Below are 15,000 nucleotides of genomic sequence, written 5' to 3' on the forward strand. Positions count from 1 at the left end.
GAACAACTTAATAGTTGTAATAGTTCAACAAAGAGCACTGATATCAACTTAAGGTGGCTTTTTGTGTTGTTTTTTCTCTACTTGACCTTGATGAAACATAGGGAATAACAAGGAAGTTTAGCACAAGAGGAGGCTATTCGGGCCATCATACTTGCACTACACCAACACCAGATGGTATCACTCAGATGGTATCCACAACTCCCCAATATCCCTGCACCCCTCTATCTCCAATGCATCTAGGTAACTACTGTATCAAATTCCAATTTGAAACTATCTTCTCTTTATGCTGCTGCTACCTTTCTATAGGGAGACGAGTCCATGCATTAACTACTTTCTGAATGAAAGACCCTTGCCTTAATACTGTCCTCAATTTCCTCTTCTTCACTCTGTCATCTCAGTGTTTGGTTCCGCACACTTGCACCACAGCAGAAATTTATAAGAAGATCCTTGTCATACAAATAACAACATACTCAAGAATATACTGTACAATACAATACAATACAATAAAATACAACAACATACTCAAGAATGGAAATGACATGACTGCTTTTCTTGGTGGACAAATCACATTGGATGCATTGTTTGAAAGTACGTTTACTGTCATGGCAAACAATTTGTGGAAGATGTTTTGAGCATTAATCGTCTTTTACTCTGATGAAGGGGCTAATACTCATCAGATGCACCTCATTCCACAGCAAGGTGGTATATATATATATATATATATATATATATATATATATATATATATATATATATATATATATATATATATATATATATATATATATATATATATATATATATACGTACTCGTATAAAAGACCGTCAAAAATGACGGGTTGGAATTATTTTATTGAAAATATTCAAGGAGACTGGAAGATATGATGTTTCGTAGCAAGAAGCGATATTTTAAAACACTACATGTACAAATGTTATGCGATTACACAACACTCCTTCCCAATTTCATGGACACGTGATGCATGACATCATTGCCGGGCACCGAAGGAAGGAAGGGCTCAGTTTTTACTCCGCTTGTTTGTTTTCTTGTGTATTTGTTTGTTTGTTCGTCCAGGCAATATCTCAGCCATCCTTTGAGCTTGGAATCTGAAATTTGGAGACAAAAGTGAAAATGTGCTTTGGCAAAGAGATGATTTTATATTTTTTGATTAATCAACTAATTGATTAATTACTTAATTATTATCGATTTATTAATTACTTATTTATTTTATTTCTCATCCTGGCAATATCTCAGGCACCTTTTGAGCAAGGAAGATGATATTTGGACATGATGGTGACCAAGTGATTTGGCTATAAAAAGTATTTTTGATTTATCATTTGTACATATTTACCTCAGAAGTACATTTGTACTTTTAAGTATCATTTGTACACTTTCACCTAAGAAGTACAGTGCTCCCTCCCAATTCTGTCTCCATGTGCTGCACGGCGGCATTGCTGGGACGCCTTGTCGCATGCTGGAGGATTTATTTATTTATTTGGCATGGGGGCGGTGTACTTTGAATGCACAGCTACTTGTTTTCTTTATCTTCTGGGATGTCTCATTTCGACGGAACAGCCTCATGAGCATGCCAAAGTCTGAAGCCTCGGCCTCACGTCAGGTGTGCTTATGTCTTCTGTATTTATTAGACATCCTGCAGATATAAATGAACAGTCCCTTTACTCTGCATGCGTTGCACATTATGTGCAGCAAATTTCACCTCCTGTGCCTTGTATTTATTGTTATTTTTTTCAATGCTTCTTTACACCACCTTTGAGGCCTGGTTGCAAGTCACCGTCTACATTTCCAATAGAAGAGACGTAATTATTCTTTTATGAAAAATTTTTTTTTCGAGTTTTTTTATTATCTTGAAAAATAGACCATAGTGAACACACAGTCGTGTTAAAAGATTGGCTTTTAAAACCTTACTCAAATCATCCTTATGAAGGGGGACAGCCAATTACACAAATACATAAACACATTGTGTTACATTCAGCTGGATAATTTAGCAACTTTGTGTTGATAAAATTCATTTAATACCTTGTCCGTTGATTGACGGTGACACTAGCCTTAACAAAGAATAGCACTCCATTGGAAGTTTTGTTGTTTGGCTCGACATTTGAACGATCAACAGTGTGTATTTTGTTATTTTCCAGAGACGTAGGACAAGTCCAGGATTCTGTCTCAAAACTAGCATCACGTATTTTTGCTGCAGTCAAAGTAAAAAATTTCAACCTCATGATGAGGACACTGAGATTTCCAGATTTGGACTGGAGCACTCAACTTGCTGGGATATAACTACATCGCTTTCATTAGGAGCCTTTGAACCACCACACTTTGAAGCGAAAACCCAGATTTTAATTTCAGCACCGCTGTATGAATTAAATTATTTCCCCTACTAACCTGTAAAATCGAATTTATAACCCCCCACCCCATCCATGAGGGGGATGAGACAAAAAAAAAACTTCACTTTAAAAAGATTATATATTCTTGTTGCATGTATGATAGCGTTTAATGATCACTTTGGTTTTCATGAATATTGAACGAGTCATGGTAGAGATAGAGCAATTAATTGATATACAAGGACATATATAGTATAAGAACTTTGACACAAGAGGAGGCCATTTGGCCCAACAAGCCTGTGCTTTATCAAGACCACATTCATTCACTGTAACAGTTTATTTACTTCATAGCAATGGGGGAAGAGTCGGGCAGGAAGGTGGGGGTGGGAGGTTGGTAAAAGTGGTGAAAAGAACAGTGGGACAGACACAAGGACATCAGGGTGTTTTTTATAAAAGGAGGGGGGTTGGGATTAAATGGGTTGTTGGGTGAAGAATGAACAAAGCTCAACAGCACATTCATTTTTCGATGGGATTGCACACATTTACCCATTCACACAGTCACAAACATCACAATGGCTGAACATGTTTACAATCACACATCCATACGCAAGCTCCCTCCCAGTCCTGCAGATATATGTGTCCCCTCATTCCCCAATACTTCTAGATGCAGAAATAAACATAATTATGAAGAAGAACAAAATTCAATAATCAAGTTTTGATTGCCAAAGGCATTTTGACATGAATAAAGTTTTATTGATATCAATTTGATTTGATTTTGATGTACCATACTTTTTACAGAGTGTTGGTGCTATTAAAGCAATTTCTGGGCAGGGGTTATACTGGGTGGTTTGCCATTGCCTTCCCAGCATTGTTTGTCAGTGCTCTTTTCATGTTTAAATGCTGAACATCAAGCAAGGAAGCAGCACATTATTTATCAGTCTTTGGTATGATTCGGCCAGGGTTTGAACCACAGACCTCACCGACTCAGAGCAGACACTCTAACCATTACATGCCACCAATTCTAGGTATTGCTTTCAATACTGATTGATATTTATCATCATCCTCATCCCGACTTTTTATGTATAACTATTGAAATCAAGAGTGTTACATTTACACCACCAATAAAAATGTATGGGTAGTTCATGGAAATAAACATTGAAACAAAAGATTCAACATTGCCCAGTCTTGAGTTAAAACAAGCACCAAAGTTTGGTTTGTGTACACTTAAACATGGTGCAAAGTGTGAGTGCTTGGAAATACAATGTAAAGTGTGTAATATATATATATATATATATATATATATATATATATATATATATATATATATATATATATATATATATATATATATATATATATATATGAGTCCCAAAGAACCATACTGGGCCATCCCACCTTTTTTGTGAAATTGAGTTATGAACGTCTTCAGGTGCACAAAACTGATACCTTTCAGGGCCAAAATGGGCCAGCCCATCAGAATATATTATGATAAGGATATAAGCAAAAAACCTCTTTGGCTTTGTTCATATGCATCTGACTTGCCAGAGCCTGAATGGGCCATCCCACATTTTCCCCATGATTCCATGTAAACATGACGGCCAGACATCTGACAGATGCTGAGTATTTTATTCTTAGGTATTTTTTATTGTCATTAGCTCATTGTGACACAGGAGACTGAGAAATTTGAGTCCCTTTTTTCTCAAAAGTACACCAAGATGGGATGGCCCAGTATGGTTCTTAGGGGCTCATATATATGTGTGTGTATATATGTATGTATGTATGTATATATATATATATATATATATATATATATATATATATATATATATATATGTATATATGTATGTATGTATATATATATATATATATATATATATATATATATGTACATATATATATATATATATATATATATATATATATATATATATATATATATATATATATATATATATATATATTGTTGCGGATTCGCGCCCGCCGGCGTGCTGACGGCCACGTAACTCGAATCGCGGCACGTCGCCCACCGGACGGACAATCCAGTCGTGACCCTCTCGGACTAACGCCGGGAACCAGTCACGGGTGGACCTTTCGGTCTCACCGCTATCTAGCCAATCAGCCCCCGCGTGGGATAGGGTTGCTCGCCAAATTCGACCTACCTAAGTACCCACGCGGAGGGTAGACCGGGCGATCGCACCTCGCCGCAGGTCGACTTCGGACACGGGCCACTTAAGCGACCCGTTCCGTACTATCAGAATAACCGAGCGGTGTTATCGTCGACCTCGACGGTTCGATTAATTATCGGGCGTATTCAGCCCACTACCAACCCTTTACGTGAAGCAAGATGAGGATTCAATGAAGGAAATGACGAAGCGAAGTGGGAAACAGTTCAACACAAAGCACATTTATTCGCGATGAACGGAAAGCACACATATTCAATTCCACCAAAAGCACACAGAAAAGAAAAACACAATTCAATTTACACAAAAAGCAAATGCGAAAGCGAAGACACAATGCAGAGCTAATACCGACTACCGAGCACACGGTAACACTTATACAATTTTACTTCACAGACGGCGCCGACAACACATACCCAAAACCAAGGAAAGAATACCCTCAAGGATGAGGTGGGCCTGAGGCCGAGACCGGGTCGGGCCTAACCGTCTGGTGATGAGACGCGGAGCGGCGATGGTGCCTCAACTCCGCGGGCCTCGCGGGCAGTGTCTGGTAGGGGGTGGGAAAGGGGCCCCCTTGGTCGCACTATCTCAGCGCGGGGGGAAACAGGAGGGGGTTGCTGATGCTCGGGGTATAGAGGATTTTTATTGTCCCGCGACGAGCGTCTCCACCTCGGCCAGGTCGCGCTGTCGGCCTCCCTGGGGTGCAGCTCCCTGCACGACGCGAGCACCCCTCGTCTGCCCTCGCCGCCTCTCCACAGCTCCGTCCCCTTTTTGCTCCGACTCCAACGCACACGACGCCCAGCTCCTTCTTGCCAACTCCACCGCCCGCAAAGTCTTAACTCTCTGTTCTCGACTCTCCTACTCTCTGGACTGACAAACACGGTGGCTTATATCAGCCCCGTGGCTTCGCCCTCTCATCTTTGACCCCCTCCCTTCGACCTTTCACCTCGCTCCCCATTGGCCCGAGAAAAAGTGGGCGTGAATGCTTTTTGATCCATAAATTTGCATATATCGATCGCCCTCCAACGCCCTGGGGGCGGGGCCAATTCGCCCCTCGCTCACCGATTGGACGGCAAAAAGTGGGCGTGTGTCGTTTTTGATCCGTTTTTGAAGCACAAAATCCGTGATTTTGTACACGCTGTTCGGCGCGCGCCCTGCACGAGTCCAACACCGGTACCCACAGGCGGCGCAAGAACGGTGGCGATGCGACGGTTGCGAGGTGTGACGTGAAGGTCGTGGCGGTTGTGGTGAAGCGGCGTTGTGGTTGGTGGTTGATGTTGTGACTGGTGGTGGTAACAATGGCGGTTGGTCCAAAATAAAGATAGTAAAAGAAAAACGGCTATCCTGAAGAGTCGCAGCACGCATAAATGACATGTATTCCCACTAGACAACGGGTTTGGGCCTAACTACACATGTACTTACCGAGATACCTCACCTAAGGGACCTGAATGGTGGTTTGCGAATTTGGTAACCACAACAATATATATATATATATATATATATGTATATATATATATATATATATATGTATATATATATATATATATATATATATATATATATATATATATATATATATATATATATATATATATATATATATATATATATATACATATATATATATATATATATATATATATATATATATATATATATATATATATATATATATATGGTTAAGATGCATCATATTTTGTCGTAAGCTTGAGACATTACCAGACTTGGTGGTATAATGGTTGGAGTTTCCGCTCAGAGTCTGGGAGGTCGGTGTTTCAAACCCGAGCCGAGACATACCGAAGGTTTTAAAAATGGTACGTGCTGCTTCCTTGCTTGATGCTCAGCATTTAAACGTGCAAAGAGCATGGACAATGAACCACAAATGTTGGCAATACTTGTGCAGGCTTTGATGGGCATAATGGTCTCCTCCTGTGTTCAAGTTTCTTGTAAGAGTAAAAAAAAAAAAAAAATATATATATATATATATATATATATATATATATATATATATATATATATATATATATATATATATATATATATATATATATATATATATATATATATATATATATATATATATATATATATATATATATATATATATATATACACACACACACATACATATATTTCCATACATTCATACATTCATCTATAGTAAACATTAACCTAAAGCATGCCACTTGGAGGCATTGATCACATATGGATGTGCTTCTTTCTATTCTGAGAGAACCACCTCCAAAGCTGAGGATACCATTCTGGATTTGTCTTGTCTATCTGCTTTGAATGCTACCTACACAGTTAATTGCCCAGTGTGGCTGTTTCCTTGCCTTCTCTTGGATTTATTTTGTGCTCTTGTATCGATTTCTTATGTATGAGTCTCAACCATAAAATGGCGTGTGCATCGGTTTCAGCTGTTAATGATTTCTCTCTTTCTTCTGCTCTCCTTCTCCCACACTGCTGTTTCCATCTCTCTCACCCACCTAACCTCATTCTATATTTACAAGAAGAAGAAAATAAAACCAACTGCTCAACTTCAGTTTGATCTTCTCTCGCTTGTGAAACCTCCTTCAGTCTTGATTCCCAAGCTCCCTTGTGAGGCTTCAAGTTGTGCACCACTACCTCACATTGTTCCCTATCCACAGCCGTGATATTTTCTATCCTCATTACACCTCCCTGACCTTTGCTCTATAGACTTCAAGTTGTTTCCTTCCCTATTCTCTCCCCCTACCTGTTCATTCACCCTCTGGTTGATCCACATGTTGTCCCACTGCCTCCCACTCAGTGTGTTGCCTTTACCTTTCATAATCTCCCTAGACTTTGTAGAAAACCTGTTATTTAACAGACGTCTTGCACATCTGAATGGGATACATATATAAGCTCTTCTTCCATAAGCCCTCGATAAATGTGTACAAACAAAATATTATGCACATATTAAAATAGGAGAGAGCAAATTTTATGAGTAAAGAATGCTACTGGTTTAGTTTGGAGGGGTGGGCTGATGGGATCAAGGGAGGAGGTAGTCAAAAAGCAAATGAAGTATAGATTGTGAAGATGCAAATGAATTTCAAGACTCGAGTAACAAATGAAGCAATCAGGAGGCAGTAACTTCAAAGAATGAGTGGAATACCAAATGTGTGTGTAACAATAAAGGATGCCTTCATTTCCTCAAAAAAATGTTGTTGAGGTGCAAGGAAGAATAGTGGGTGAGAAAGGGAAGGTAAAATGAGGTGTGGAGCAGCTATGAGCTGTCGAGTTTACCCAATAGGAGTTGTGAGGCGAGAGAGGGTGAGGAAGGCAGCGAGGCTGGCAGTGTATGACGAAACCACAATAAGAGTGAAGAACCACCAGACGGCAAGCATGACCCGTGCTGAGATCGATGTCAACAAAGGTTCCCCACCTGCATGGTGAGACGTGGAAAAGAGGGGGAGGAAGGCACAGAAGTTGAGCAAGGACGACGGTTGACTTCTTCAAGTTTGTTTGAGTTCGTCGATCGTTTAGAATAAGCATCATTTAAGAACTATCTTTGGTATTTTCTGAGGTTGAGTTGAAAACGGAGGTTCATTGCAGGATTACAGTTATGGAGCTATTCTCATGAAATTCAACTTGATTGTACGATTTGCTATTTCATCTATTCCGTTGCTGAGCGAGATTCTGAGAGATTTGAGTGAAGAAGTCAAATGAAAATTCGAGAATAACATCAATTTTTGACAAAATGAGGACACGTTTGCAAAGGACACCGATTTAAGAGGCGTTTTCTTCTTGGCAATATGGTGTTTATTTTGGATCATTCAGTGATATTTATGGGACCAATTTTCATGCCATTTTCGCCAAATGGTTATTGTGTGACTCAAAACATACCCTTTTCCACTTGGATATTCAATTTCAAGCTCAGCAAATTATTGGGTCTACTTGTCATCTTTAATTTCCCTTCAGAGCATTCAGGAAAATGGTTCCCACTACTTTGGCATAAATGTTGCTTTAGAAAGATGATCCTGTTATTTTGTGAGAAATACATGATGTGCTCCACATCGAATATCTCCTGCACTTGAACATGAATAAAATTGAAAAAGAACAATCTTGATCAATCAAGTCATGTGATCAATCTTGCCTCCGACTTTAACTACATGACAAACTTTTGCCATGTTTACACTGCATTGTAAAACAAGTAAGATCAGATCTTCAAATTGTTTTGATTGAACGTTTATTTACAAGAACATTAATTGTAGAGATAAACTTCGAGGCAAAATTATAAGACAACAGTGGCAGCTGGTGACATTCTGAGAATGGTGGGAATAAGGCCAAGTTAGTCTTGGCAAACAGTAACATTAAACCAATCAGATGGCAGTGGCACAATGCACCGATCTCATTACAGCATGCGTAATGGTAAATGGGATTGTCCTGTAAGTGCCAAGCAAAAATAAACAATTTTTCCAATGTGCAATCACAAACTCATTATGTTTTGTTTGTGATCCTTGCCTTGCTTCTAGTTTGTGCATAGCAACTGCACATAGTATACGTTATTAAGAAACAAAAATTAAGTGAAGTTTGACTTTTCAGAGGAAATTATTCATAAGAATTTTTGCATCAATTGTCAGTCGAGTATTTATTTGCTCATTCTGACCAACACAAGCTTAAAGAGATGAGGATTCTACCAATTTATCCCACGTATATGTTCTTATTTCGTAACTAAGTCAACTGCATCAACTTTGCCAATGCATGTCCATATAGGGTTTGTCAACAATGAGAGAGTGATCAAGGTTTCCAAATGCCACAAGGGAAGAGTCGGTTCTCACAACTTGGTCAGGTATTGAGCTGTTTAAATAGCTGGAATCTCATGTTTCCTGTTTTAATGCATGTTATTTACTTATACCTGGTGTTGGCATAATGGTTAGGGTGGTGGGCTTGGGATCCGAGGATCCTGAGTTCAATTCCCCCTCTGTTGTTGAATTACTACCAGGTAGGGTTGACTCTGCTTGTCATCCTTCTGAGGTCGGCAAAATGAGTGCCAGCTTGCTGGTATCCTCTGTCAGAGTGGCAACCCATCCAGGATTGTACGCACTAGTCAAGGAGACTGCTTAGGCAGCATCTACGCTCTGCACAGAGTATGGCCCCAATGGATGGATTTACAGCATCCAATGGGCGAGTTAGAGTGACATTTCGAGCTTCAATTGGTGACATCACTAAAACGTCATTGGATTTGTGAGATTCAAAATTCACCCGAACTGCAAAAATAGGATATCAGCATTTATGTTCATTATATTTACTGAAATCACATTTGATAGGTTTGTGTATAAGTAATGTACCTGACTGTGAGCTGTCTAGTCTGGGTTGGATTTTATACCAAACTACACAACTGCTGGATTGGTGTTTCACAGGCAGGGTGTTGCATCACAAAGCACAACTCTCAGATAGATGTTTACTCGTATTACATAGCTAATGGAAGGTAGAGATATTTTACAAAGAGTACATTAGTTTGGTGTCTATCTGATGGTTATTATTTTATCGCGATACATTTTTGACCGCAATCATTACCCACATCCCTTGTTTGTCCATCTGTATATTTTGTCCCTTGACCCCTGCTGTTGGTGTTACCCCCCTCTCTTTCTGCTGTTCCTTTTGTTATGTTGCGTCCTGATACATTGTGTTCTAGCTCTTCCATGAACCTTGACTTTCCGTACAAAACAAACAAACAACTAATGCTGAATTACAAGGGAGGTTCAAATTTGTCAGAATTTTATTTTCAACATAAATTGTGTGGACTAGTAATTTTTGAGGGAATTTGTCTTTTTATATTTATGTATAAAAGGAGCCGAGTTTCTCTGTCACACTTTATTCGAAAGGGTTTCTGCTAGTGGTCGACCGACATATCGCCCTGGCCGAAATGTTGGCCGATATCTGGCATTATGAGGTATCGGCATTGGCAGATGATGGCGCTGATATGACTGATATTAAAAAACAAAAAAAAAACAAACAAAAAAAACAATTTCCATCTCATGATGCTAGGCAGCTCGAGCTCCCATATCAATTTGGCATCTGCAGCAACCCTTCAGATCAGGTGGCTACTGTGGAACGATCGTGAGAGCTTGCCAGCAGTGCTGGATATGCCAAAGAGGAAAAGGTAAGACAATATATTCCTAGCTTTCAAATCTCAATATATTTCATTCCCCATGGTGAACCAAACCATGTTCACCATGCCAATTGTTTGTGCTACAGAACCTCCGCAAATGTCACATATATACGGGGCTGCCTCACGGCCTTTCACATGCCCACTCTCACACCGTGTGACTTTCTCAAACCACTTACGCACACGGGCCGTCTCACAACCTTTCATGCTCTTAACACCGTGGGCCTTTCACACACTCACAAGCCACATTGTGACCATTTGCACACCATTCTCACACACAGGACGTCTCTTGGAGTTCCTGCAGCTTAATCTGCCATTTGTTCCAGGTGCACGATTCATACAGCACATGCTCCGCAGGCACGTTATGTCCCACATCCTGGTTCCCATGGGAAAATTTTAATCTGTACTTGTACATCCATGGTTACCTCTTTCCCAAATGCAGTTGGATATGTAACATGGTGTATTTGAGTTAACAACAGACTCTGTGTCCTTTGATAGAAGAGTCTGAAAGACATCCGGCTGTCACTCTGGACCAAGAGAACGAGTTAGAGATGGGCCTTGGGATGCTGGGCGGTGTGTGGGCTCATCGAAAGTCAAAACCTCCTCTAAACTTAGCACGTAATATCTTGTGCACTCTTTGACGCCATGACTGCATGGTAAGGGATCAACGAGTGATGCAAGTGCCTTTGTGCAAAGAAACAAAGGAAAGCTATTACATTTGCCGAATGCTTGGACTGACGGAATCCACCTGATGAACGATTTGTGCAAATGCCGATAAATTCAAAGCGACTGCTCAGTGTTTTGAAATTACTGCAAAGCAAGTGAATCACATTTACTGCAATGACAGATGTTGACGACCCTGCACCTTCCTCCCCTTAAACTCCACACCATCACCCCTCCATCTCCATCACTGCAAGGAACAACATTCAACATGGGTTGGCTAAGTTTCATTTTATTGAAATGCGTAAGTGTGTCTCTGTCTCTCTCAGTCTTTCCCATCCACCCACGTCCTGACACACAATCTCAACTGATTACATTGTTTCTTATTGGAAAATTACTTTCGTTTTACAAGTTTTCAGCTAACAAGGTAAATTCTCGGAATGCAACTGCCACAATAAACGAGGAATTACTGTGTATGATGCTCAAATTAGGAATAACTAGTGCATGCCCGTAGGTGTGTGCCCGTACGTGCGTGGCCGTACGTGCAAAATTTTTTTTAAAAAAAATGACTTTCAAACCGCGAGCCTGAAACGACAACCACACAGGCCGTTGCTTCGCTCTCGCATTCTCGCGACAACCACACTTCCACACACAGAGTTAATTAAAATCCAAATTAAAATCAAGTTTACCTCCCTGTCTTTGCTTGCCATGACATTCGCTGCCAGGTAACCGGAACGGCCCGTGACGTCATCGTCGGCCAGCCGCGCACCGGCCGACGCAGTCACGCCTACACAGCAACGTGTCATGTCATTGGTTGGTAAATAAATAGCCATAACTTGGGAAGCACTTGTCCGATTAATATCAAACCTTGAAAAGGCACATACTCAGGTCGCCAGCAATATATCTGGCAAGTTTCAATTAGATCGGATGAGTAGTTGTCGAGAAACAGCGGTCACGCAGACGCAGATGCAGACGCAGCCACAGACACAGACACAGACACACATTGCTGGAATTACATATGGATGAAACAAATGTTGGGAAACACACCCTACCAACCTTGGCACCACCCTAACATGGTGGCTCGTACTCACATTACATGGGAGGTGGGAATAAAAACGTTTTTTTTAAAAACATTTTTTCACCTAAATCTCAAAATTATAGTTTTAGCTTGAAAAACGGCGCTTTTCAGGTAAAACTCGATTTTAGGATCCAAGATTTGTAGCTGGTTACCTGTATAAGCTTTGCTCGACATTATCATTGTGTTGATTATTACAATAATGCTGGTAGTTTGCCTATATTGCACTGTGCTGTGCATGAGTAAACAAGCAAAGTTAATATTGTGTTCAATAAATGTTAATTTCAGTTCAACAATTTTATGTAATTCTCTTTTTAAAAAAAAAATATTATTCAATCAAATGCACATGTTGGCATTATATTGGTCATTGGCCCCCCTGCTTTCTAAATATCGGTATCGGCCCTTGAAAAACCCATATCGGTTGACCTCTAGTTTCTGCTGTTGTCGAGTAATAAAAATGGTGCATAAAAATAATAACAAAGATAATAATCGATTTACTTGGGACGTTTCATCACAAACTTGCATGTTTTAAAAGCCTCTTTTAAACCCTTTTGAAGTACATAGGAGGAGCAAATAAAATTATATTTAGTAATACTTCCAAAAGCAAGAGAAAAATACCTAAAAGTAGACGGTCAGTCGACAAACAACCACAACCAAAGTCATGACAACAACTTAGTGTTATAAAATATCCTTTTTTTGCATGTTTTACTTCATTTTACATCCTAATTGACACTCACAGATGCACACACAATGTATTTGTGAAGTACAACATGCTATCTTATGATTAAACACGTCAGCGAAAATGAAGATGGCAGCAAAGGAGATAACAGAGTGTGAAGCAGCGACATCAAACCGACTGAAATGTTCAAACAATTCACTGCACAGTGTGGTGATAATTGCCTGTCAGGTGCATCCTTATTATACTGGTGCAAATCATTTACAGATGGATATAAAAGGATACAGTGTGAACCCATGCTTCAAGACGAGCCAACTTAAACAATAATGCAAACACCAGTGAGATGAGGATCTTATTTTGACTGATCCAAAACCATGAGTTTTCTACCCTCGTTAACCCCAGCCAAATCCCTCCTTCTTCCAATTTTCCAGTTTTACCTCCTTGGAATTTCCTTCTGCATCCATCTTGTCCATCCCATGCATCCCATTTCCTGCCACCTCCCCCGTTCCTGCGCACACCCATTGTTTGAGCAAGTGTCACTCCAACTCTGCTGTTGGTGTTTCCCCCCTCTCGCGACTGTTCTTTTGCATGTTTTGCATCCCGTTTGTGTCTGTTACGTCCTGATCCATTCAGTGTACTAGCTTTTCCACGAGCCTCGACCATGTATCGAAAAACAAAAAACAGAAGAAAAAAATTACCTCCATGTGGGGATGACGGTCATCTATATAATACCACAAGTTCTCAATGTTCAGTTATGACCGAAGACTACTGTGCAGTTCTACTGCGCAGCTCGACTGCGCAGTTTGGTTTAAGATGACTCGGCATTTTGGTGCGCCTCGCACGAAATTATATTTTGAAAATAAATGCCGACGTTTACATTTCGGGTTTTGAAACTTTTGCACCTTCGGCGGAAAATGTATAAATATACAAGGTCAGCTGCTATGCAATGACAGCATTCACTAACTTTTACCATGCCCAGTAGAGAATATTTAGCTTCCTGAAGGTAGGGCAGTTTTTGCAAAATTTGAAGTCACGTGACGCGAAAACGAAAGCGAAATTCGAAAATCCGTCCCGACCAAATTTAGATATTGTCCCATAGATTCATATGCCAGAATCAAATTCAAGATCGCTTGAGAAATGTAGGAGGAGATAGATTTTGAAAATCGCCATTTTCGCATTTTTTGCCAACTTTGAAGTCACGTGACACGGAAACGAAAGTGAATATCGAAAATCCGGCCCGACCAAATTTCGATATTGTCCCATAGATTCATATGCTACAATCAAATTCAAGATCGCTTGAGAAATGGCGGAGGACATGGAATTTGAAAATCGTCATTTTCGCAACTTCAAAGGCCTCGTGACCTTGACCTTGACCTTTGGTGACCTTGAAAGTCATACCATCGTGAACGTCTCATCGACCTCTATCAGGATCACTAATGACCAGATCTCCCGCTTCAACTTCATTGTGAACGGACGGACGGACGGCCGGATGGATCGAAGGACATTGACACCCATATTATTAGGTCATGCTCGAAGAGATGACCTAAATAGAAAGAGTTCCCTGCATTCGTCATACCGATTCAGAAGTGAACATTGGCGTGGGTCGTTTTGAACAGCTCAATTCATGGAAGAGTTAAAGTCAAGAACAAAATGCAGGTGAAATTGGAAACACCATGATACAATGGTGAAGAGCAAACAGACCCAATTTTTAAAGTTAGTACACAAGGGACAGCTTGCATAAAGTCATGCAGAAAAATGAAGGGCAGACAAAAGGGAAGCCCCTTCATTCTACTACCATTACTATGAAGCTGTTCTCTGACCAAATAATTATATTAGCAATAGTTTCTCCTTCCACCAATTTTTGTTATTTATAACTTAAAGTGCCCTTTGATTGGCTATGCTGTTTCATTGTCCTGCCTCCTCATGTTTTAGCCCACAACACTGC

The 15,000-nt window shown here is 40.0% G+C and overlaps 1 protein-coding gene across 5 annotated transcripts in view; it reads right to left on the reverse strand.

Annotated features, from left to right (window-relative positions):
- The window catches only part of LOC147017951 (glutamate receptor ionotropic, delta-2-like), an 878,371-nt gene that overhangs the window by 89,486 nt on the left and 773,885 nt on the right, over positions 1 to 15,000 (reverse strand). For all 5 annotated transcript variants that reach the window (XM_085897090.1, XM_085897092.1, XM_085897091.1 and 2 more), the window contains one exon: positions 7,779 to 7,917. In XM_085897090.1, the coding sequence (XP_085753216.1) occupies positions 7,779 to 7,917 (139 nt within the window). The remainder of the gene's footprint in view (positions 1 to 7,778; positions 7,918 to 15,000) is intronic.

The sequence above is a fragment of the Eptatretus burgeri genome, chromosome 10 (genome assembly GCF_056783735.1).
Source record: "Eptatretus burgeri isolate ZD-2024b chromosome 10, Ebu_testis_v1, whole genome shotgun sequence".
Taxonomy (NCBI): Eukaryota; Metazoa; Chordata; class Myxini; order Myxiniformes; family Myxinidae; genus Eptatretus; species Eptatretus burgeri.